The 25,964-nt window shown below is 40.1% G+C and overlaps 1 protein-coding gene across 1 annotated transcript in view; it reads right to left on the bottom strand.

Annotated features, from left to right (window-relative positions):
- Nucleotides 1–25,964, bottom strand: part of LOC115209481 (breast carcinoma-amplified sequence 3) — a 72,808-nt gene that overhangs the window by 22,179 nt on the left and 24,665 nt on the right. Inside the window, exons 7-13 of the mRNA XM_036501653.1 lie at nucleotides 23,487–23,657; nucleotides 19,492–19,722; nucleotides 15,745–15,838; nucleotides 12,795–12,938; nucleotides 9,179–9,475; nucleotides 4,509–4,671; nucleotides 2,453–2,553 (exon numbers count right to left, since the gene is read on the bottom strand). Of these exons, the coding sequence (XP_036357546.1) occupies nucleotides 2,453–2,553; nucleotides 4,509–4,671; nucleotides 9,179–9,475; nucleotides 12,795–12,938; nucleotides 15,745–15,838; nucleotides 19,492–19,722; nucleotides 23,487–23,657 (1,201 nt within the window). The remainder of the gene's footprint in view (nucleotides 1–2,452; nucleotides 2,554–4,508; nucleotides 4,672–9,178; nucleotides 9,476–12,794; nucleotides 12,939–15,744; nucleotides 15,839–19,491; nucleotides 19,723–23,486; nucleotides 23,658–25,964) is intronic.

The raw sequence follows: 25,964 nt of genomic DNA, 5'->3' as shown, positions 1-25,964 counted from the left end.
GCTTCTGTTACCTAGGTGACCAACTCAGTAGAAAGGGTGGGTGCTCTGAAAGTGTAGCAACTAGAATAAGAATAGCATGGGCAAAGTTTAGAGAGCTCTTACCTCTGCTGGTGACAAAGGGCCTTTCGGTCAGAGTGAAAGGTAGACTGTATGATGCATATGTATGAACAGCCAGTGGAACATGGGCCGTGACTGCTGAGGACATGCATAAGCTTGCAAGGAATGAAGCTAGTATGCTCCACTGAATGTGTAATGTCAGTGTGCATACTCAACAATGTAAGTACCTTGAGAGAAAAGTTGGACCTAAGAAGCATAAGATGTGGTGTGCAAGAGAGCTGACTGCACTGGTATGGTCATGTGGCAAGAATGGATGAGGATAGCTATGTGAAAAAGTGTCACACCCAAGCAGTTGAGGGATCCTATGGAAGAGGTAGACTCCAGAAGACCTGGGATGAGGTGGTGAAGCGCAACCTTCAAACATTAGGCCTCACTAGTGACTAGTGACCAAGACCTTTGAAAATATGCTGTGCTTGAGAAGACCCAGCAAGCCAAGTGAGACCATAACAAGTGACCTATGCCAGGGGTGTAGCCAGTTCACTTATGCATACCTTTCCTTCATTGGACACTAAACTCTGCTTGCAAAGACCTGTCGAGGCAAGTGAAATCGAAATTGAAATCAAATTCGATGACAGCACAGCATGACTGGCATCCATGCTAGTGAAGTACTAAGAGCACCATATGAGCGTGATCGTTGCCAGAACAGCTGACTGGCTTCCATGCCAGTGGCACATAAAAAGCACCATTTGAGTGGGATCGTTACCAGCATCACCTTACTGGCACTTGTACCAGTGGCATGTGAAAAAATATTCGATCAAGGTCATTGCCAGTGCTGCTGGACTGGCTCCTGTGCAGGTGGCACATAAAAACACCATTTGAGCATGGCCGTTGCCAATGCTGCCTGACTGGCCTTCGTGCTGGTGGCACATAAAAGCACAAACTACACTCTCGGAGTGGTTGGCATTAGGAAGGGCATCCAGCTGTAGAAACTCTGCTAGATCAAATTGGAGCCTGGTGCAGCGAACTGGTTTGCCAGTCCTTATTCAAATTATCCAACCCATGCCAGCATTGAAAGCGGACGTTAAAGGATGATGATGATGATGATGATGTATACGATAATTTCTATCCACTTCAAAGAGATTGGGAAAACAAAAACAGTTAAGAAATGGGTGCTGCACGAATTGAACGACAACCAAAATAAAACACCATTTTGAAGTGTCATCTTCCTTCTTTTATGCAACAACAATGACCCGTTTCTCAACTGAATTCTGACTTGCGATGAAAAGTGAATTCTTTACAACAACCGGCGACACTCAGCTCAATGGCTGGACACTGACAAAGCTCCACAGCACTTCCTGAAGCTATAGTTGCACCAAAAGAATGTCATGGTGACTGTTTGATGGTCTGCAGCTGATCTCGTCTATCACAGATTTTTGGATCCAGATGAAACCATTACGGCAGAGGAGTACTGTCAGCAAATGGATGACATGCATAAAAAACTCTGACAACAACAGCCAGCATTGGTCAATAGAAAAGGACCGATTCTTCACAACAATGCTCGGCTGTACGTCGTACAGAAGTTGAACGATTTGGGCTATGTAACTCTGCCTCATCTGCCATACTCATCAGACCTCTCACCTACCGACTACCACTTTTTCAAGAGTCTCAACAACTTCCTGCATGAGAAATGCTTAAAAAACCAAGATGATGTTAAACATGCCTTCAACGATTCATCGCCTCCTGAACACAGGATTTTTATACTATTGGCAAAAATAAACTTGTTTCACGTTGGCAAAAGTCTGTTGGTTCTGATAGTGTCTATTTTAATTAATAAAGTTTTGTTTGAGTCGAGATATGTGCATCTGAATTTAAAGGTTAAACAGTGCAAGAACTTTCTTGACACTCTAATACTTTCTCACAAACAAAAGAGTTCTTAATGTTTGGCTTGATGCTATGGAAAGAGGCATGAATGTATCTGTGGCTTACAAATGGCTAAAATTACCAAAAAGTTTTGAACTTTAAAAGTTAGCTGCCGAAGCATGGCCTGCAGGCCAATACACACCCCCAGGGTGACACATGGGCGGATGGCCACCCAAACATGGCCTACAGGCCAATGTCTGCCTCAATGCGTCCAGCAAGCTGACAACTGCCCAAGCATGGCCCACGGGCCAATAACTGGTGCTTTATTGCAGGCATGAATGTGTGTATGGCTTGTGATTGGCTTAAAATTACCCAAAATATTCATACTTTAAAAGTTATTAACTCTTCATATCTATTGATTTTTGGTGAAAATGAACTTCATGGCAATGATTACTGTACAAAAAAAATTACACCCATACACCAAATACAAAATCAATTGGAATAGAAAAGATTCCAGTTTGCAATTTGCACTTACCAATTTGCATGGAAGGTTGACGAGTTGAAACAGCTGTAGAGGCAGAGATAAGCGGATTATTTGAAGCAAGTGGGGCAAGAAGCTCTGGAGAAGATTTTAACCTAAGAAAAAAAGAGAGACACACAAAATAGATTTTAGAAATAAAAATGATCATATATGAAGGAAGTAGGGACTGGATGGGGGGAGGGTTGAAATGCAGGGGACAATTTTGATGGCTTTTTTTCCTCTTCCCACCCCCAGTTCAATCTTGGTGTCCCAGCTTTGAGAGTGTGGTCCTGTTGGGTGCTGGTGACATGTGAAAAAGCACACAGAACACGCTGTAAAGTGGAAGTGATATTAGGAAGGGCATACAGCTGTAAGAAAAAGAAAATCTCTACAAAAACAAACAATTAGAGACCAGACAGCTCCCCCTGACTGGCCAGCTCCTGTCACATTGTCTAAATCCCGACAGGATGGAAAAGTGAGCATAAAATGATGATAATAATGATGATGAATTCCTGGAGTTCAGACAGCTCTCTGGTGGACTGCTTTGAGACAGTCATTGGCTTGCAGGCCACACCAATACAGTCATTCACCTGCAGACCACGCTGCATGAATCTTTGGCCTGCGGGCCGCGCTATAACAGTCCTACTCATACCAGCATAGAAACATAGGCAGTAAATGATGTGGCCCAAGGTCTGATGACTGAAACAAGCATGGCCCACAAGCCAATGACTGTCTCAGTGTCATCTATGGGCCAAAGGTTGTTCTACTGCAGCCCATGAGTGAATGACTGTCGTGACACATTCCACAGGCTAATAACTGTGCTGGCACAGCTTGCAGGCCAGTTTCTGTTCTGGTGTGGATTGTCTCAGTATGGCCTGCGGACCAATTACTGTCTTGATGCAAGCTACGAACCAAAGGATCTTCCAATGTAGACAGTGGAGCAAAGACTGTCTTGGTGTGCCCCCCAGGCCAATAACTAAAGCATGGCCCATGAGCCAATTATTGTTCCAGTGTGGCCTGCAGTCAAAAAGATTGTTGCAGCATGGCCAGCATAGTTAAATGGGCATTTAAATGATGATGATAATGACAAACACCTGAAATTCATTCATTGGCCTGCAAGCTGCACCAAGACAGTCAATTTCTTTATTAACCATGAGGTTCAGAAAAAGAGGGGACGATACAAGGACAGCCAAAACAAACATTGGGGTCAGGGGATTGAATGAGACGAAACATATGAATAAACAATTAAAATATATACAATTAAAAGGGAATGAGTGATTTACAAAAAAATGAAGCGTAGGATGCAGTCCACACCACAAACCACAAACTCACGCTGAAGACTTTGCTTCATCCTTTTTTGTTCTCATTTAGACAGGTTCTTTCACTCGCAACATACTTGCTACAGACTTCCATCTTTTACGAAACACACTTTCCGACAGGCATGGCCCACAGACTGCTCCAAGACATCATTGGCCCACAAACCACGCCAGCACAGTCATTGGCCCACAAACCATGCCAGCGCAGTCATTAACACTCAGGCTGCACTAAGACAATAAATGGCACACAGGCCTATGACTGAAAACCAGGCAAAAGCCTTGCTGTTGCTGTCTTCAACCAAGACCCTTCAAGTGAACTGATCCAGTGTGACCCACAGGCCAATGACTGAGACAAGCATGGCCTGTGGGCCAATGATTGTTCTGATGCAGCCCGCAGGCCAATGAGTGTTCCAGTGTGGCCCATAGGCCAATGACTGTTCTGATGCAACCTATGGGCCAATGGCTGTTCCAGTGCAGCCCACAAGCCAATGACCATTTCAGCACAGCTCACAAATCAATCACTGTCCCAGCATGGCCTGCAAACCTATTTCTGCCCACAACGTGGCACAGAGACCAATCACTTCAATGTGGTGCTCCAGCATGGCAACAGTCCAAACAGAGAAAGAAACAAAACCTAAAAAGATACGCATCAGGGTTGCTCTCTTCAACCAAAACCCATCAAGGTTAATGCCATAGCTTGGCTACAGTTTAACACCTATAACAAGTAAAATGCAGATTAAAAAAAAGACTGTTACCTCTGTAGAGGCCACTGGAATTGTCCAATCACAACGAGCTCTAGCGGTGTGTCATCAGATATCTTGTCCGTCGCTGCGGCTTTAGGGCGGGGTTCCAGGACATATTCAGTGAGAAGCGCTTCATGGCCCAGAATGTATAATGATGTGAAAGGTTTCTTTCCTTCTGCATTGAGAAATAGAAAAAAAAAATCAATGACTTATAAGTTTGTAAATCGCATGGTTGTACCATAGCCTGGGGGCAACTAAAAGCTTTGTGAGTGGATTTGGAAGACAGAAACTGAAACAAGCCCATCATATATATATATATATATATATATATATATGTATATATATGTATATACATATGCAAGAAGTAAATGGAGGAAGTATATATATGTCATCATCATCATCATTATCATCATTTAACATCCGCTTTCCATGCTGGCATGGGTTGGACAGCTTGACTGAAGAGTGGTGAGCCAGAGGCTGTACAAGGCTCAATCTGGTCTGGCAAAGTTTCTACAGCTGGATGCCCTCCCTAACGCCAACCACTCTGAGAGTGTAGTGGGTGCTATTTACATGCTACCAGTATGAGGGCCAGTCAGGCAGTTCTGGCAACAACCACGCTCACACTCAAAAGGTGTTTTTACATGCTACCTGCACAGGAGCCATTGCAGCGGCACTGACAACAACCACGCTCAAATGTTGTTTTTCACATGCCACCAGCACATGTGCCAGTAAGGCGACGCTGGCAATGATCATGCTCAAATGGTGCCTTTCACATGTCACCAACATGGGAGCCAATCTGTGGCCCTGGCAATGATCATGCTCAGATATGCTTTTAATGTTCCATTGGCACGAGTGCCAATCAGGTGGTACTGTCATCAGCCACGTCAGTGAATTTGGTTTGTTTACACTTGTCTCAATGGGTCTTCGCAAGTGAAGTTCATTGTCCAATGAATGAGGGGTACTTATAAGTGGGCTAGTTACACCCCACGTCCGGATGCAAGAAGTAAATGTGTCTTGTCCAAAAGACACATAAATACCTTACTCACCCTCGACTGAGTAATCCACATAGAGTTAGTCCCCTTTTCACTATGAGTAAGAGTTACACCTCTTCCTTTACACCTTTACATTGCCGGTGAAAAGTCTAGCTAGAATAAACGCGTGGAAAATATGCACCTACTGAAACTTGGGACTACAGATGAAAATATCATCCATCCTATATCTACTTCGCAGCAGAATTATCAACTAAGAAATATACTATAATGTAAGACTCACCATTCTTTGTCTTTACTCTCGTTACCAAGCCCGTCATGTATATATATATATATATATATATATGCATGTATGTGTTTGTGTGCCTTTGTTTGTCCCCCCACTATCGTATGACATCCGATGGTGGCATGTCTACGTCCCCATAACTTAGCGGTTTGGCAAAAGATACTGATAGAATAAGTACTAGGCTTACAAAAAGTAAGTCCTGTGGTTGATTTGTTCGACTAAAGGTGGTGCTCCAGCATGGCCGCAGTCAAATGACTGAAGCAAATAAAAGAATAAAAAGTTACAAAGACATCACGTAAGCTGTTACTCAGAGCTTCATGTTCCTGTTCATCGGACAGTTTCTAGTGAAAAGGAATATGAAACTCTGAGTAACAGTTTTTGTGATGACTTTGCAGCTTTATAACTAAACCATATTATTCTCCCTCCAGTACTAGAGTACTATTTATTTCCACTTTGTTTCACCTTGTTTCAGAGCTATGACAAACCATGCTACCTATGCCAGTATGGAAAGCAGACATTAAACAGTAATGTTATGATATACACAGACATGCAGGAAGTAAACAGACACCTTTAATTTTCAAACTTTCTGATCTAAGCATCTTAATATGTTTTTAGCGGTATAGAATTTTCAATGTAATTATTCTTTTTCATTCCAGGTGACATTATATTAAACTTTTGCTAAGAGTAACCATGCCACATACAAAAAAATTCAGCAGAACTATCAGAATTTCAAAGAGGTCATATTGTTGGGCAATCTAAGGCTGGTCTTAGCCACCAAAAAATTGCCAAAAATCTTTAAATTCCTCTTGCTACTGTTAATAGAATTATAGTGAAATTCAGAAGCCAAGGAAAAGAATCAACAGATTCTCGTCCCAGCCAACCTGAACCCTCGGAAAGGAAGCTTTGCTGTTTGCAAAGAATTGTGGAGAACAAACCCCGTTCGAAGGCTTCTGACATTGCAAAACAGCTAGAAGTTAGTCCAAGACCGTGTGTTACATATCTGCATAAGCTTGGGTATTATGGACAAGCATCTAGAAGAAAACCTCTCCTTCAACCAATTAATATCATGAAAAGAAAAATACGGGCTAAGGAGATGTCAGAAAAATCCAGTTCATTTTGTGATAGAGTGATTTTCTCAGATGAATCCAGATTTGCATTATTTTCAGACAGTGGACGTGTTTGGGTCTGGAGGCATCCCAATCAAGAATTTGATTTGAAATAACTCCAACCAACTGTGAAACACAGCAGTATCTCTGTAATGGTATGGGGAGCTGTCACCAGCAATGGTCATTCTGAGCTGATCGAATGTGTTTGAACCATAAACTCTGAAAAATACATTGAAATACTTAAGCAAGGACTACTCTCAAGGTATTCATGTGATAACACAGAGAAAAATGAGTTTTTATTCATGGAAGATGGGGCTCCATGCCACACAGCAAAAAGGAATCAACAATGGCTGACTGAAAATGGGATCAAAAAGCTTCCTTGGCCGAGCCAATCTCCTGACATGAACCTAACTGAAAATCTTTGGAGCATACCAGATAGAGCTATACAAAAAACTCAACAGAAACCTAAATCTAAAGATGAATTATTTCGATTGTTGTGTGAAAATTGGGTAGAAATTCCACAAGACACAATCACAAAGCTCAATGCTAAAAAGAGTTTCTGAATTAAAATCTTCAAAGGGAATGTCAACTAAATACTAAAGTATGTAGTCCTACCTATCGATTACATTTCAATCGTTCGCTTTGAGTGTTAAATAAAAGATTTTGAAAACTAAAGGTGTGTATCTACTTCCTGCATGTCTGTGTATATACACAGGCAGCTATACTGCATACTCTGGAATGCATGACAGCTCTTGGATGGCTGAAGAACCAACTAACATACGACAAAGTTACTTTACTAAATTCTCCATTATTTTCAAAGGTGGTACATTTCTACTGAAATATGGCAACACAAAATTCCGTGTTAATCCATCTCCCAAACACCAGCTTAATAATGATGAATTATGTTGATGAATTCTTCATTATTTTCAAAATTAATTAGAGCAAAACAATGTCTATTTCAATAGTCTAATTATGTTAAACAATGATTATGATATATACACACAGGAGGATATAGTGCATATCATGGAATGTATGACAGCTCTTGGATGGTTGAAGAAATGACAAACATATGACAAAGTTAATTTACTAAAATTCTTTGTGATTTTCAAAATTTATTAGGGCAAATGCTGTTTATTTCAACAGTTTGATAATGAGAAACACAGACGGATAGTTACGCAGGTTATATGAACAAACAAGCACATGTACACAAAAGAAGACTGAAACACATGACCATATACAAACATACACACACACACACACACACACACACACACACACATATACACACACTTTACTTCACACAAGGACACATATGGAGACACACGTACACACATATGCAGATGCACATCCATATATACAAACACAGTACATAGTTGCAAAACACACACACATTCAGACATGCATGCACAAGGAGATAGAGGTACACACACACACACACACTCACACACACACATACAGACATGCAAACACATGAATATGCAGAATAAATACATACATACAAATGTACACACATAAATAGATACATGTGCACACACACATACACACACACACATACATGCATACACACACATGCATGTATAGGCACACACACACACACACTGATCCAAAAAGGAATGCAGTGTGACAGACAGAGTCAAAACTATTGAAATGGTTGCAAGACGCAACAAAAATTTTAGAAAATTAAAAAAAGTAATGAGTGGAAATTTTACCGGTGAGTGTGTTAAATTATAAGGCACCAAAAGAGAATGACTCTCCTCAGACACAACAGAATATGCTTCAACACACGAACTCACATTAAGAATCTTGCAAACCAAATCCAAAAATGAAATGAGAAAGTTATTTTACTAAATTCAATATTTTCAAAATTAATTAGAGCAAAAAAAAATGGCTATTTTAATAGTCCAATTATGTTAAACGATGATTATGATGCATACACACAGGAGGATATAGTGCATACTATGGAATACATGACAGCTCTTAGATGGTTGAAGAAACTACGAACATATGACAAAGTTAATTTACTTCGTAATTTTCAAAATTAATTAGGACAAATGCTGTTTATTTCAACTGTTTGATAATGAGAAAGTTATTTTACTAAATTCTTCATTATTTTCAAAATTAATTGAAACAAAGACAGTAGTAGATTATAAAATAGAAACCAAAGGGTTAAAGTCATCAAAATTCAAACACTTATATGGTAAGATAATGGCCACAAGAAGTAACCAGAAATGATCAGCAACAATTTCAAAAACATAGAAACTTGATTATCAATTCAATAAAATGATTAATTATCCAGCTTACCTCTGCGTTCGATTGGTATTGGTGGTGTGAAACCCACACAGCATCGAGGACTGGCAAAGCAAGCTACTACAGATACCGCCTGATCGACCACAGCTAAACCAGACTGAGGCCCTAAATTAGTACTTCGTGGACTTGTCACTGTTGTGGTTATACCAGATAAAGCAGGAGTTGGTTGTTTTACTTGCGCCAAAGCGTGAATCGGAATGGAGTGAGGATAAGGAGGCAAGCGAGGGTTCCCGAAGTTGTTGTTCAAAGCATTCTGTCGTGCAAAACTGGGGTAAATTTCTTGAACTCCGGCTAGAAAATAAAAAACAGAATAAAAACATTGGAACATATACAATATCTTATCTCTCATCATCATTCAACATCTGCTTTCCATGCCGGCATAGGTTGGACTGTTTGACAGTAGCTGGGTTGGCAGAAGACTGCACCAGGCTTCACTGTCTGCTTTGGCAAGGTTTTTTACAGCTGGATGAACTTTGCTTGCAAAGACCTATTGAGGCAAGTGTAAACAAATCAAAATTGCTGACGTGGCCAATGACAGTACAGCTGATTGGCACTCATGCCAGTGGAACGTTAATAGCACATCCGAACGTGACATGTAACCAGCTCACTTATGAGTACTCCTCATTCATTGGACAATGAACTTTGCTTGCGAAGACTTAATGAGGCAAATGTAAACAAATCAAAATCGCTGACATGGCTGATGACAGTATGCCTGATTGGCACTTGTGCCAGTGGAACGTTAAAAGCACATCTGAATGTGGGGTGTAACTGGCCCACTTATGAGTACCCCTCATTTATTGGACAATGAACTTAAATGAGAACCTTTTCCCATAAAACAAGGCTCCACATTCCCTAAACTTCACCAAGCGAAGTCTCGCTCTTGCTGTCACAGCTGCTTCACATCCACCACTTACATCCACCCTATCACTTGAATAAAAAAAAACCCTCTCACCGTCTCCACCTCGTCACATAGTGTTTCCACTGACTTTGCCAGCTCTCCAGCTCCTTTCTCACATCTTCCACAAATAAAATCTCTCGCCAGTCTTGGGGTCACCTTCATTTTCGTACATCTACCATGAATCCATTTCTCACATCTTGTACACAACACTGCATATGCCATTACCCTCCTCCCACATACACCACATGGATCCACCTTACTCACTAACACTTCTCCTTCCAATGTTTTCTCAATGTCTTCTCAAAGTTTACCTTCAAACCCTTGCTTTCAAATGCTTCCTTTCATTCCCAAAACTTCTCCCTCAATCCCTCCATTGTCTCACTCATCAGAACAAGGTCATCCACATACAGTATCTCCATTATCAATTCCTCTCTTGCACTCTCCATCACTACATCAACCACTATTGCAAACAACAATAGTGACAACACAGATCCCTGATGCACACCAACTTTCAACGCAAACTCCTCCAACAGCTCTGATTCAACTTTAAATCTTGTCTTTACCCACTCATACAAACTCCTCACTGCCCTCACTATTACCTCAAGTACACATCCCTTCCTCAATGCCCACTCAATCACCTTCCTTGGAACTCTATCAAATGCCTTCTCTAGATCAACGAAGCATATTCACAACTCCTTCTTATCTCGGTATTCTTCTTGCAATCTCCTTACAATGAACACTGCATCTTTCTATCAGGTCATCCCATAAGTTTTGTCCAAATCTTGAATAAAGAAAACAAGTGTTCAAATGTTATATTTAGTTGAAATTTAATCATCTTTCCCTGATTATCTATGACTTCCTTCCATCTATTTACAAGCTTTTAAATCCCATCAATGTAAAACTCTTTTGGTTTCAAAGCAAAAAACTCTGAAATGTCAGTTTCAACCTACTCCTGGCTTGCGAAAGTTATGTCCCCCAAATGATTCTGTAAACTACAAAACAAATAGTAGTCTGAAGGAGCAAGGTTAAGAGAATAAGGTGGATGAGGAATTTTTTCCAACCAAGCTCATCAATCTTCTGTGACGTGATCTTTGCAGTGTGGGGTCGCACATTGTCCTGATGAAACATCACTCCTTTTCGATTCACTAAAGCAGGTCTTTTTATCTTCAAAGCTTGGTTCAAATGCTCTAATTGCTGACAATAGATTTGAGCATTGATTGTTGCATTAGGTGGTAACAATTCCAAGTAAATTACTCCTTTGCAATCCCACCAGATAGAGAGAAGAACCTTTTTTCCATGAAGTTCCATTCTCGGTTGTGGTTGGGCTTTTCCCCTTTTACCAAGCCACTGTTTACTACATTTAACATTTCGATAGAAGATCCATTTTTCGTCACCAGTCACAGGTCTATCCAAAAAGGGTGAAATGAGTTTGTGAGAATGAAGAGAAGAGCAGATGTAAACTCGGGATTTGTGGTTGCTTTTGGACAATTCATGAGGCACCCATTTTCCAAGTTTAGGAATCTTTCCAAGTTGTTGAAGATGATGATGAACAGTTGTATGGTTTGAACTAAGCTTTATTGCCAATTCTTCACCTGATAATGCAGGATTTTTTTCAAGTAATACCTCAAGGAGTTTATCATCAAACTCAACTGGACGTCCTGTTCGATCTTCATCTTCAAGGCTGAAATCTCCACTTCTGAATTTTGCAAACCATTTTCTGCAAATTCTTTCATTCAAGCATTCTTTCCCATAAACTGAGTGTATGTTTCAAGTTACTTCAGCTGCAGAGTTTCTTTTTTTGTACTCATAAAGCATTATGTGCCTCAAATGCTCTTTGGATACTTCCATGTGAGAAAGGGTTTTAATCAAACAAATTTTAATTCTATTATTCTGTAAAATAATATTTAATTAGTCTAAATGTACATAAATGCATAAAAATAATTTTTAATTCCATTAGACATTCTAAAATACTATTAAATTTCATTCAATTTTAAAAAAAGGTAAAATTGGACAGAACTTATGGGATGATGTGATATATATTTAGATGTGACTACATTGGCTAAAAGCTTAAATTTCACAACCAGTGAAGTACAACAGTGATGTCACTTACCACACTGCTTCATGAAGATCACCGCTACCGCTCACAACTCACACAACCAAGTGCCACAATCTGTTGGCATGCTGCAGAACTAGTAGGGGAGTTTCTTCATACCACCTTATGCAAATGCAATACATAAAGACCTCCTTCGGGCAAGAATGATCATGGAATTGCACCTATAAAGTTACCCTCTGAGGCGCAAGTCAGGCAAGGTTGTCTATGGCAGATCAGCAGTCACCCATGCATACCAAACTGCCTTCTCCATGCCACCAATGTTATCCAAGGCAAAGGCTGATACAGCTTGGCACCTCATTTCTACAGCTGAGTGATCTGGACTAATGTGAAATAAAGTGCCTGGAAAGACTTCCGTGCGTCCCCCCACCATTTTCTCCCAAATTTAAAGAAAAGCGTGGTTTTGGGGGTGCTGGCAGAAGTCTTGCCAAGTGATTGTGAGCTCTACGCTCTAACCACTGAGCCATGCACCTGCACAAGGGGAATAACATTTGGATAAATACAGGCCTTGGATAATTATCTCCCTCAGAAAATTAACTGCGAAAACAAAAAAAAATACTGTTGAGAAGGAAATGAGAAATATAACATGGATGACAACTTACCCGTGGCACTTGGACTCCCTGATAGCACAGGGCTGTGCCGCCCTGTTGCTGTGCGTTCAATTTCATCCAAGCCTGCACTCCGATGAAACCTGCTCATCCTGTTCACAACACGTGCATTGCAATGAGTTCGAATAGACACGGGGCCTAAAATTAATAAATGAAACATTAAAGTTTTTCCATCTACTTAATTTCTTCAATTTTTGACCCAATTCATTTCCACTGCTATCCCCAAGTCCCCAACACCCTCTATACAAAGGCGTCCCCAAAAGTAACTGAAATTTGTATTTTTGTGATCATGTGTATGCTGTATTCTGTGATTTTGTCATGGACAGGAAACAAGACATGATGTGGAATTTTCTGAAACACAACCTTCAAACATTGGGCCTTACTGAGGCAATGACTAGTGACCGAGACCTTTGGAAATATGTTGTGCTTGAGAAGACCTGACAAGCTAAGTGAGACCATAACCTGTGGCCTATGCCAGTAGGTGTAACCTGCCTACTTACGAGTATCCCTCATTCATTGGACAATGAACTTTGCTTGAGGCAAGTATATACAAATTGAAAACCTATTGAGGCAAGTATATACAAATCAAAATCACTGACATGGCCGATGACAGTACCACCTGATTGGCACTCATGCCAGTGGAACTTTAAAAGCACATCCGAGTGTGATCGTTGTCAGGGCCACTAACTAGCTCCTGTGCCGGTGTAAAGTGAAAAGCACCATTTGAGTGTGATCATTGCTAGCATCGCCTTACCGGCACATATGCCAGTGGCATGTGAAAAGCAACATTCAAGCATGGTCATTGCCAGCGCCACCGGACTGGCTCCCATGCAGGTGGGATGTAAAAACACCTTTGAGCAGGGTCATTACCAAAACCGACGGACCGGCCATCATGCTGGTGGTACGTAAGAGCACCCACTACACTCTCGGAATGTTAGTGTTAGGAAGGGCATCCAGCTGTATAAACTTTGTCTGATCAGATTGGAGCCTGGTGCAGCCTTCTGGCTTGCCAGTCCTTAGTCAAACCATCCAACTCATGCCAGCATGGAAAGCAGACCTTAAATGACAACGATGATAAAGATGATGACGCCAACAGATGGTGGCACAAAGTTGAGTGCTCAGTGAGAGTTAGCTGTGACTTTCTTGAAGCAGTGTGCTGAATGACATCACTGTGGCTAGAAGCCACTTGATGCAACCCTCGGGCATCAGTCTGCTGACTGGCAGAGTTGCTTGCAGTCATACTGTCACATGGTGCATCTTTGTTTTGCAGTGCTTTTCCTCTAATGGCTGAAATGAAGGAACACAATGTTTCGACTGATATACCTTCCAGCCTTCATTAGGTGTCTTGGGGGAAATTTCAAACCTGGTTCTTATTCCTAGGGTACTTTTTGATGTTATTATTGTTATTATTCAGTTCTAGATTTAAGAAATGAGGAATTATGTACATTATTTACATTTGACGGATATTTGTCCTCAACTAATAATGAGGAGGAGGGGATACCTAAGTTACTGCACAACTACAAGCAAGAGACCACAGATGGAATATTGTTAATCTAACTACCATGTATATTATGACCTCCATACCTTGAGGGTATGCCCTGGAAATGCCACCATTTATCTGTCTCTTCCTTATTCTAAAATACCATCTATGCTTTGATCCTCATTACCTTTAAGTATACACTGGCACTTCACCAACATTTCTCTCCTGCCCTCTCTTGCATTTTTGCCATCTCCCACTCTCTCTCTCTCTCTTTACCCTGTTCTCCCCTCTGGTTGGGTAATCAAGTACCTCTTCTACAGCAAGACACTTGTTTCTGTCTCTCTGTCACATACTCACCTTTCACTATCAGATAAAAGATCTCCTCCACCAATGCCCCCTCCCCTCTCCAAGATTCCCTGTCTTGGAAACTTACTTGGTGACTTTGCCAGTAGCATTGCCACGTAAAAAGCATCCGGTCCACATTGTAAAGTTGGTAGCCTTTGGAAGGGCATCCAGCTGTAAAAACCCTGCCCAAACTGTCTATGCCTGCGCTTGTACCACGTAAAAAGCCCTCTGTCTGTTCTTGGGAGGGTTTGACATTAGGAAGGGCATCCAACAGTAAAAATCCTGCCAAAATAGACAGTGAAGCATACTACTGTCTCCTACCTGGCTGTCTCCTCTCAAGATGTCCAACACATACCTGCATGGAAAGCAGGTGTCAAGCGACAATAATGATAATGAAGAGAAACCTAAGGTAGTTCGCAGTTACAGATACTGCGTAAAATATAAATGGGCATTCCTTTGTTATAACTCGAGGAAGTTTGACATTTGACTTTGGGTATTTCCATGACAGTTGCTGAAATGGGAGGCGGAGAAGAAAGCTAATGGGTTGTGTTTGCATGCTTGTTATTGTGTGTGCGTGCTTGTTCTTGTCTGTGTCTGTGTGTGTGCATGCTTGTTCTTGTATGTGTCTGCGTGTGCCTGTTCTGTTTTTATGTATTTATGCAAGGCTTTTTTTATTCAAGTTTAAAATGAGGCATTACTGGTGTAATTTTATTATATCTATATTCCACAACACATAAATACAGAAAAACAGAACAGGCACACACACAGACAAGAACAAGCACACACACACACACACACAGACAAGAACAAGCATGCACACACACGCGCGCGTGAGCACACACACACACACACACAAGAACAAGCACGCACACATACAGACACAGACAAAAACAAGCACGTACACACAACTCATTAGCTTTCTTCTCCACCTCACATTTCAGCAACTGTCACGAAAATACCCAAAGTCGAATGTCAAATTTTTTCGAGTAATATTGAAGGAATGCCTATAAATGCAGCCACAGAATGAATATTTTTAATCTTAGGTCTGCTAGATAGGCCCCAATCAAAGTTCAGACAAAAGCAGTTAGTTATATATATCAAGATAAATGTATGAGTTACCTCCATAACTTGTTACTGGAAAGATATGACTCGTCCCACGATGGGTGCTGACCGAAACCCACCGACTATCGAGAGAGAATGCCATGTCAACAACCTAGAAGTATAAAATTGAATGAAGATATTAATTATGAAAATGATAGGCTTATATATATATATACTGGAGTAAGCACATAAATGTAAAACAAGGTGGAGTATATATATATATATGTGTGAGAGAGAGAGAGAGAGAGCAATAAGAAAATAGTGGGGATCAAGAGGTGGTATTCATCAAATTTTAGACATCACATTATGTCTATTTATTTTTATCTCAAGCCCTCAATAGAAAACACATCGCATGTTTATATGTATATATATATATATATATGTTTGTGTATAATTATTATAATTATATAAAACGAAAATTACGAACTACTACAGTAATCCTCCCTTCTCAACACGTGAAATATGTATATATTTATGGGTATGTTTGAACGTAAATATATATATATATATATATATATATATATATATATAATATATATATATAAGAGGTAATGGTGTCATTGACCCAAAGGTGTCAGGTAATGCTGAATAAGTGCTATAGACAGACCATAGTTAAGTTCTAGGTTCAGTAATTTTGCAAGTAAGGGGCTCAACGTTGGTTTTATGTCAGCATGTGTATATAAGAATTTTTTTTGCGGTATGAGATAAAAAACCAAGGGTGTGTAGTTATTAGAACATGTTCTAATATCTACACACCCTTGGTTTTTTTTACCTCATTATGCAAAAGAAATTCTTATGTATGTATGTATTCCTACAAAACTACAATAATCTTAAGAGAGATTGGTTATTTAAATTCCACTATTATTTCTTTTTTGATAATTTTCTCCTTCCTCTGTTTGTACTTTATCTAATAAGAATAATATAATACACCTAATAATAATAATAATTGATGCCTTTGTATGCATACACACACACACACACATATATATATATATATATATATATATATATATATATAAATGTATAGATATGTATTTATGTAAAAAGCACCATCCGATTGTGGCCATTGCCAGCCACGCCTGGCTCCTGTGCCGGTGGCATGTAAAAAGCACCCTCCGACCGTGGCTGTTTGCCAGCCCCATCTGGCACCAGTGCCGGTGGCACATAAAAAGCACCCACTACACTCACAGAGTGGTTGGCGTTAGGAAGGGCATCCAGCCGTAGAAACATTGCCAGATCAGACTGGGCCTGGTGCAGCCTTCTGGCCTCCCAGACCCCAGTTGAACCGTCCAACCCATGCTAGCATGGAAAGCGGATGCTAAATGATGATGATGATGATGATGTAAGTATATGTAAAAGTGTGTACATATTTATATTTATAACTTAACCTTATGAACTTTCTAAACTCTCTGACGGAGCCCAGAGGCACAAACAATTACCTTAATCTTTTCTACCAAATACTTCAGTTCACTGAAGGGTGGAAGTAAAGTGGGCTACTATGACCTCTTAGCTGAAACAGCAGTAAGAAACTATTCTACTTTCTATGTTCTACGTTATATATTTTAATAATTACTGGTATTTTTATGTATGTAAAGCATAATATACATGTATGTATATCGTTATAATTTTTTTTTGATAAATAAATAGACATAATATAATGTCTAAAAGTTGATGAAAACCACCTCTTGATACCCTCTATTTCCTTAATGCCGTATAAATTAAGGGTAAAACAACTTTTTACCATCACCCATTTATTACATTCAGTAGTGTAAGTGCATGTGTATTAATAACTGGGTATTCTACCAGCAGTATATTGGATAGATATTATCCCTTAGTTGGTTGGATTCACAACCTCTAACTCTCTTGGAATTATATATATATATATATATATATATATATACACGATTTGGTATCAAAAAGCTCCAGGACCAGTTATGTTTAATAAAAATTAACTTATTTACCTAAGTTTTAACATCAACTCCTTTGAAGTAGTCCCTTTGCGCACCAATACCCAATCCGCATAATGCAGAGTGCATTCATGGTTGCCAGCTGAGTGGGCTGGACCAACAAAAGATAAAATGTCTTGTTTAAGGATACAACATGCCACCAGGAATCAAAATAAGCAGACGATCATGGGTTGAGAACCCTAGTAACTAAACTGCAAACCTTCTCAATTGAAATGCAACTTTGTGCATGTATATCAAAAAGTTCTCAAGGTCATATCCCAAAGTTCCCAGACTAGTTACGTTTAATAAAAAATAACTTATTTACCTAAGTTTTAACATCATCTCCTTTGAAATAGTTACCTTGTGCAACAATACACTGATATACAGACATGTATAGCCTTAATGTAATTCTCAGGGATTTTCAGTATGACATAGAATGCACTTATTGTTGCCAGCTGAGTGGACTGGAGCAACAAGGGATAGTGTCTTCAAGGACACAACACACCACCAGGAACTGAAATGAGTATACGATTGTGGGCTGATTTGGAATTTATTGCGTTTTTAAATTTTGGAATCTATTTTTTTCGAGAATTCTATTTTTGAATCATTTTGGAATCTATTTTGTTTTTTTTGTTTTTTCTAGTTGATTTTAGTTAATTTTTGTTTATTTTCAGATCATTAAAACAGAATGTCAAGGTAAGAAAAACAAGCATTTTCAACACCTCCTTGTTTTGGCTTTTAATCAAGATTCTAAGGCCACCAAAGCTGCTCGCGTCATTTGTGCTGTGTACAGAGAGGGTGCCGTAGCTGAAAGAACCATTCATGATTGGTATACCAAGTTCAAAACTGGAAATTTTGACCGCAGACATACACCTCGTTCTGGCCATCCAGTTGAGTTCAATGAAGAGCGATTAAACCAACTTTTGCACAAAAATTCTCATCAAACGACAAGGGAACTGGCAGAGAAAATGGAATACTCCCACACTGCTATAGAGAAGCATCTTCACTCAATGGGAAAGGTTCAGAAGTATTGAGCATGGGCTCCGCATGCTTTAAGTAACAACAACAACAAAAGTCAATGAGCCACAATCTCTGCTGGTTTGCTTGCTCATCACCGCTCATCTCATGGACATGATTTCATTACCGAATTGTTACTGGTGATGAAAAATGGTGCCTGTACATCAATATGAAGCAGCGTAAGGAATGGCTTAGCCCTGGTAAACAAGCGACACCACATGTGAAACAAGATCTTCATCCACATAAAACGATGTTGTGCATATGGTGGGACTGGGAAGGGATTAACCATAATAAATTGTTTGAATGGAACCAAACAGTCAATGCAGAACTATATGTTCAACAGATGGAACAACTAAACACAGCTATTCAAGAGAAAATATCTAATCAGCAAAATGGAGTTCTGCTGCTGCAAGACAATGCCCACCCTCATATCGCCAATATGACCAAGGAAGCCATTCAAATGCATGGCTGGGAAGTGCTGCCACACCCACCGTACTCTCCTGATTTGGCACCAACAGATTTCCACCTCTTTCGATCTTTTTTAAATACTATGTGCGAAGTTTCGTTCAATACTGATGAAAAATTGAGAGCTTGGTTGGATCAAATTTTTAAGTCGAAATCGGGTGATTTCTAATAACGACATACTGAAAATCTTGTTGAACATTGGGAAGAAGTTGTAAATAACAAGGGTTAATACATTATTGATTAATTAGTTGTTATTTCTTATTAAGCCTTTTAAAAAATTTAAATTTTTAAAAAATGGCAGGAACTTATTAGCCAACCCAATATATATGATACTTACCCTAGCAGTTGTATCACCTCGATGTAATGTATATAAATGATGAACAGCGCCAAGAGATGAACCGCAAGGATGAGTCATAAGACGGAACACATGAAAGTTGTGTCCAAGTTTGCAAGCCGTTAAGAGTAAAGTGCCCGTAGGGTCAAAGGCCATCGCCGCAACGGGTTCATTAGCATGAGCATGGAAGTGTGCCATCAGTCCTTCACAATCTGAATCTTCCGATACAGAAAACTAAAACATAGAATAGAAAGGAAAACTTTTAAGATCTTAAAACAAAAACAATTACTTGATTTTCATGCACAAAGCCATTGAGATTGCTGGCCTTGTGTCACAAACTAGAAACCATTATTATTATTATTATTATTATCGTTATCCTTATTATTATAGACATCGCACAGTATACAATATTGTGAGGTCGTTGATTAAAGATATTGTGTCTACTGGAAGGCAGCGAGCTGGCAGAAACATTAGCACGCCGGGCGAAATGCTTAGCGGTATTTCGTTTGCCTTTACGTTCTGAGTTCAAATTCTGCTGAGGTCAACTTTGCCTTTCATCCTTTCAGGGTCGATAAATTAAGTACCAGTTACATACTGGGGCTGCTTGTCCTTATGTTCTGAGTTCAAATTCCAGCAATTCCAGAGTCAATAAATTAAACATCAGTGAAATACTGGGTTCAGTTTGAAACACTGGGTTGCCTGTCCTTACATTCTGAGTTCAAGTTCTGCCAAGGTTGATAAATTAAGTACCAGTGAAAAATTGGGGTCGATGTAAATGACTAGTCTTCTAAAAAATTTCAGGCTTTGTGCCTTTAGTAGAGAGGATTATTATTATTATTATTATTATTAAAATTATTATCATCATCATTATTATTAATATTTCTTTTGCACAGCTTCTAATGCTAGAGATGTACTTCAGTGTCAGCTGTTCACTACCAGTGAACTAAGGTAACATCCCTTATTTTTCGAGCACCTTCCACAGTATTCAAGCAGTTCCAAGCAGAGTTGTTTTCTGCAAGTGCTCCACCCTTATTGCAGCCTCTATTTGTTCCACGTACTTCTCGAGATTTTTGCTCACTGTTCCTAGGGCTCCGACAGTTATTGATACTACTGCTACCTTTTTCATCGACTACAACTGCTTAACTCCCCAATCTAACCTGTCATATCTCTCAACTTTTCTTCTTCCTTATTGCATACCTCATTGTTAGCTGGGCATGCTATATCTATGATCCAGCATAGTTTGCTTTCTTTCTCAATTAAGACTATGTCCGGCTTCCTATTCTCTATCTTATAGTCACACTGAATCATAAAATCCCATAGGATCTTTGCATTTTTATTTTCAATGATGCCTTCAGGTTTGTGGTTGTACCAATTTTTTGCTCGATCAAGTCCATATTTGTTGCAAAGTGTCCAATGGACAAGCCTGGCTATATTGTCGTGGTGTCTCTTATATTCCTTCTGGGTTAGTGGCGTGCATTGGCTGGTAATATGCCATATGGTTTCACCAGTTTGTCCACAGATTCTGCACTTATCACTTTCTGCTGTGTTGTCTATTCTGGAAGAAGCAGGCCTGGAACCTTAAGAGCTATGGGAGAAGCAGCAGAGAAGGCCTCAATTTAGATCTGGTCTAGGAGGAACAAAGGCCAACTTCATAAGGCTTCATTTGCTTCAGTTCAAGTGAGTGCCAGATCGGTGTAGTCGCGTAGGCCTGCACCTTTGGAGCCAGCGATCTGGGTTCGAATCCCGCTGGGACCTTGAGTAAAAAGAACCCTCACACCAGGGTCATCTGAGCACTCGTCAGTGTACCCAACTAGAAACAGGTACTTAGCCCTTCTCAGGGCCGCAGCACATGTCACAGCAATGCTACAAACCAATCCCACATAAAGCGAACTAAAACGGACAGCAGGTAGACATCCAGGAGTAATGACTCAGATGTGGCCCGCCCCTGCCCCCAGAGTGTCAGGAGTTATGAGCCGAAACACTTGCCTAAAAGGGATTTATTTATCTCTACCATAGGTGCAGGAGTGGCTGTGTGGTAAATAGCTTGCTTACCAACCATATGGTTCCGGGTTCAGACCCACTGCGTGCCTCCATGGGCAAGTGTCTTCTACTATAGCTTTGGGCCAACAAAAGCCTTGTGAGTGGATTTGGTAGATGGAAACTGAAAAAAGCCCATCGTATGTATATGTATGTATGTATATATATATATATATATATATATACGTGTGTGTGTGTGTGTGTCTGTTTGTCCCCCCAACATCACTTGACAATCAATGCTGGTGTGTTTACATCCCCATAACTTAGCGGTTCAGGAAAAGAGACTGATAGAATAAGTACTAGGCTTACTAATAATAAATCCTGGGATCAAATAAACATAGCATTGTTTTTTCCTTATTGACGGGTCATGTACTAGTAATAATAATAAAAGACGGGCTACAGCAAATATTCTGCTCAATACCACAGATTTGCTTGTCAGTTGTTTGATCATATCCAGCTGAGCATGTCCCTTAGTGTCTGATGATATGTGCATCTCTGACCATGAGCAGAAGTAGTGGAGGAGCATCAAAGCCATGTGCTGCGAGGAATTCTTTGGGGTTTGAATAATTCACCTATGGAAACATGGGTGTTTTATCCATTATCCTAAAACTACCAAACAGTGGAAGGAATCTGGGGTAGAGGGAGACCTAGGAAAACATGGGATATGGTGGTGAAGCAATTCCACTCAGCCGTTTGACTGTGAATCCCAAAACAAGAAAGCATCACCCATGTCAAATTTAAATGTATACTGTAAGCGCCCTGAGAAGCATTGGATGTGGCATCCAAGAGAGACGTTTGCACTGGTATGGTCATGTACTATGGTTGGACAAGGAGAGCTGTGTGAAGAAGTGCCACTCCCAAACAGTTGAAGGAATCCTGGGTAGAGGGAGACCCAGGAAGACATGAGATGAGGTGGTGAAGCATGACCTTCACATGTTGGGCCTCACAGAGGCAATGACAAAAGACTGAGACCGCTGGAGGTATGTTGTGACTGAGAAGACCCAGTAAATAAAGTGAGTCCACAGCTGTATCCTACACCAGTGTCGCATAACCAGCCCACTCAAAAGTACCTTGGATCGTAGGGTGACATGCAGTGCTTGAGGAGACCTACTGAGACAAGTACATCAACATCAACATCAGCAATATCAAAATCAAATCAAACGGAAATTGTAGTTGTGAGCCCCGTGCCGGTAGCACATAAAAAGCACCATCTGAATGTGGTCAATGCCAGTGTTATTTTGATTGGCTTCTGTGCCGATGGCATGTATGAAGCACCATCCAATCGTGGTCAATACCAGCTCCTCTAGCCCCTGTGCCAGTGGCACATAAAAAGCACCCACTACACTCTTGGAGTGGTTGGCATTAGGAAGGGCATCCAGCTGTAGAAACACTGCCAGATCAGATTGGGTCCTGGTTCCCAGACCCCAGTTGAACTGTCTAACCCATGCCAGCAAGGAAAACAGACGTTAAACGACAATGATGATGATGAACCCTTATTCAGGGACCTTTTGAGCAAGATGGGACCCCACCTGCAAGGTCAAGTGCTGTTTATCTTGTTGTGAGATCACCACGACATGCACATATGGATGTGATGCATGTGCCTTGTGTACCCTTATCAGATGGGTAATCATGATGAGTACATTGGGCTTCATATATTCGTACCCCAGAGTTACTTTGATGCCATGCACTGCTCCCTCACTCAATAATAATAATAATAATAATCACAATAATAATATCAGAAAAGTTGAGAGATATGACAGGTTAGTACATCTCCAGCATTTGAAGCTGTGCAAAAGCAATAATAATAATGATAATAATAATAATAATAATAATAATAATAATAATAATAATAATAATAATCCTTTCTAATAAAGGCACAAGGTAGGGAAACACTGGGTGGGGGAGGGTCGATGGAAAATTTCCAGCCTTGTAGATATTCTAGAAAGGTTTTCGAAACTTACATGTTCCCCTCGGATCGTTTGAGTGTCAATAACAGAAACAATGCCTGGACGTAATCCGTTGTCGATAACGAATGACGGGTCGGCTTTTTTTGTCGTGTGAGAAGTCGGAGATTTCCCTGTAACGCTGCTGACCATTGCTTCTCCAAACATCGTCAATCCTTTTGTAATACTCTGAAAGAATACAGACAAAAAAAAATCATTTCAAATTGTAAAGTATTGTAATATATACACAGACATGCAGAAAGTAAATAGACACCTTTAATTTTCAAACTTCCTGATCTAAGCATCTTAATATGTTTTCAGCAGCGTAGAATTTACAATGTCATTATTCTTGTTTACTCCAGGTGCCATTATATTAAATGTTTACAAAGAGTAACCATGCCACACACAAAAAATTCAGCGGAATTGTCGGATTTTCAAAGCGGTCATATTGATGGGGAATCTTAGTCTGTTCTTAGCCAGCAGAAATTTGCCAAAAGTCTTCAAATTCCTCTTGCTACTGTTAATAGAATTATAATGCAATTCAAAAGCCAAGGAAAAGAATCAACAGATTCTCATCCTGACTGACCTGGGCCTTTGGAAAGGAGGCTTTGCTATTTGAAGAGAATTGTGGAAAATGAACCCCGTTCAAAGGTTTCTGACATTGCAAAACAGCTAGAAGGTAGTCCAACGTGTATTACATATCTGCATAAGCTTGGGTATTATGGACGAGCAGCTAGAAGAAAACCTCTCCTTCAACCAATTAACATGAAAAGATTTTGAAAATTAAAGGTGTCTATTTACTTCCTGCATGTCTGTGTATATTTATAACAACACATTCATTACTGGCCTTTATCTTGATTGCTTCTTATCTCTCTCTCTGGCTGGGTAACCATGTATCTCTTCTACAGCAAGACACCTGCTTCTGTCTCACTGTCTCTCTGTCACACTCTAACCTTTCGTCATCCGACACAAGATCACCTCATCCAATGCTTTCTCTCCTCTCAAAAATTCTTGTACCTCCTCTACACTTGTTTCTTTCTCTGCATCACACTCTAACCTTTCGCCTTCTGACTGAAGATCACCTTATCCAATGCCTTCTCTCCTCTCAAAAGTTCTTGTGCCTCCTCTACACCAAGACACTTGTTTCTCTCTCTCTGTCACACTCAAACCTTTCGTCATCTGACACAAGATCACCTCATCCAGTGCCTTCTCTCCTCTCAAAAATTCTTGTACCTCTTCTACAGCAAGAAACTTGTTTCTCTCTCTCTGTCACACTCTAACCTTTCATCATCTGACACAACCTTTATAGTTTTCATACTCCAAATTCTTGCAATTAAAAATTTGAAGTGATTATATTATTTCATTTTCCATTCTTTTTCTTAACGATCATGGAATCAAAATGGATGACAATGATGATGAAGCAAGTGCATCAATTATAACTGAGTGGTATCCTCCCTTAAAATCACCCTCCTTGAAGCCCAATCACAAAAAAAAATCTAAATAATAATCTACTTGTTTGTTCACCTGATATACATTAGTTAGTTAGAGAGATGGAGTGAGTGAGAGAGAGGGAAGAGTGAAGAAAGAAGAGAAGGAGAAGTAGAGAAAGATGATTAATATTTAATACACCTAGGTCATGCAGTCAGCTGAAGGGAGGGGCAAAGAATAAGAGAAAAAGACGAGAAAGGAAGAGCGAAGGAGAAGTGTTAATGGTGTGTAGTGATGTGTGGGGAAGGAATACTTATTATGTAGTTAAAAGGTTAGCAGAAGGGAAAGGTAGATAGGGAGAGATGGAAAGGAGAGGCAGTTACATTGAGATGGAGAGAGAGAGATGTGGTAGTGCTGGTGGTGTATTTATATTGAAAAATATTCTATTTTCATTAAACTAATTATTTTTATAGTGACCCTCACTTAAAGCATGTGATTAGGGCAATTATTTAAATTATATATTGTCTGTTAGCTTCAAAAATTGATACTAGCAGTTGAGGGAACCTGTGGAAGAGGTAGACCCAGGAAAACCATAGCGCATGGCCTATGCTAGTGGGTGTAACCAGCCCACTTATGGATATCCCTCATTTACTGGACAATAAACTTTGCTTGCAAAGACCTATTAAGACAAGAGAAATCAAAATCACTGACATGGCCAATGACAGTACCACCTGATTGGCACTCATGCCAGTGGAACATTAAAAGCACATCCGTACATGGGATGTAACCGGCCCACTTATGAATACCCCTCATTCATTGGACAATAAATTTTGCTTGCAAGGACCTACAGTGGAAAGTGAAATCAAAATCAAAATTGCTGACATAGCCAATGACAGTACTGCCTGATTGGTACTTGTGCCAGTGGAACGTTAAAAGTACATCCGAGGATGATCATTGCCAGGGCCACAGACTGGCTCTCATGCCGGTGATACCTGAAAAGCACCATTCGAGCGTGATCATTACCAGTGTCGCCTTACCAGCACATGTGCCAGTGGCACATGAAAATCA

This window comes from Octopus sinensis, linkage group LG3, assembly GCF_006345805.1.
Source record: "Octopus sinensis linkage group LG3, ASM634580v1, whole genome shotgun sequence".
In the NCBI taxonomy this organism is placed as follows: Eukaryota; Metazoa; Mollusca; class Cephalopoda; order Octopoda; family Octopodidae; genus Octopus; species Octopus sinensis.
This window is presented reverse-complemented; position numbering and strand designations above follow the sequence as displayed.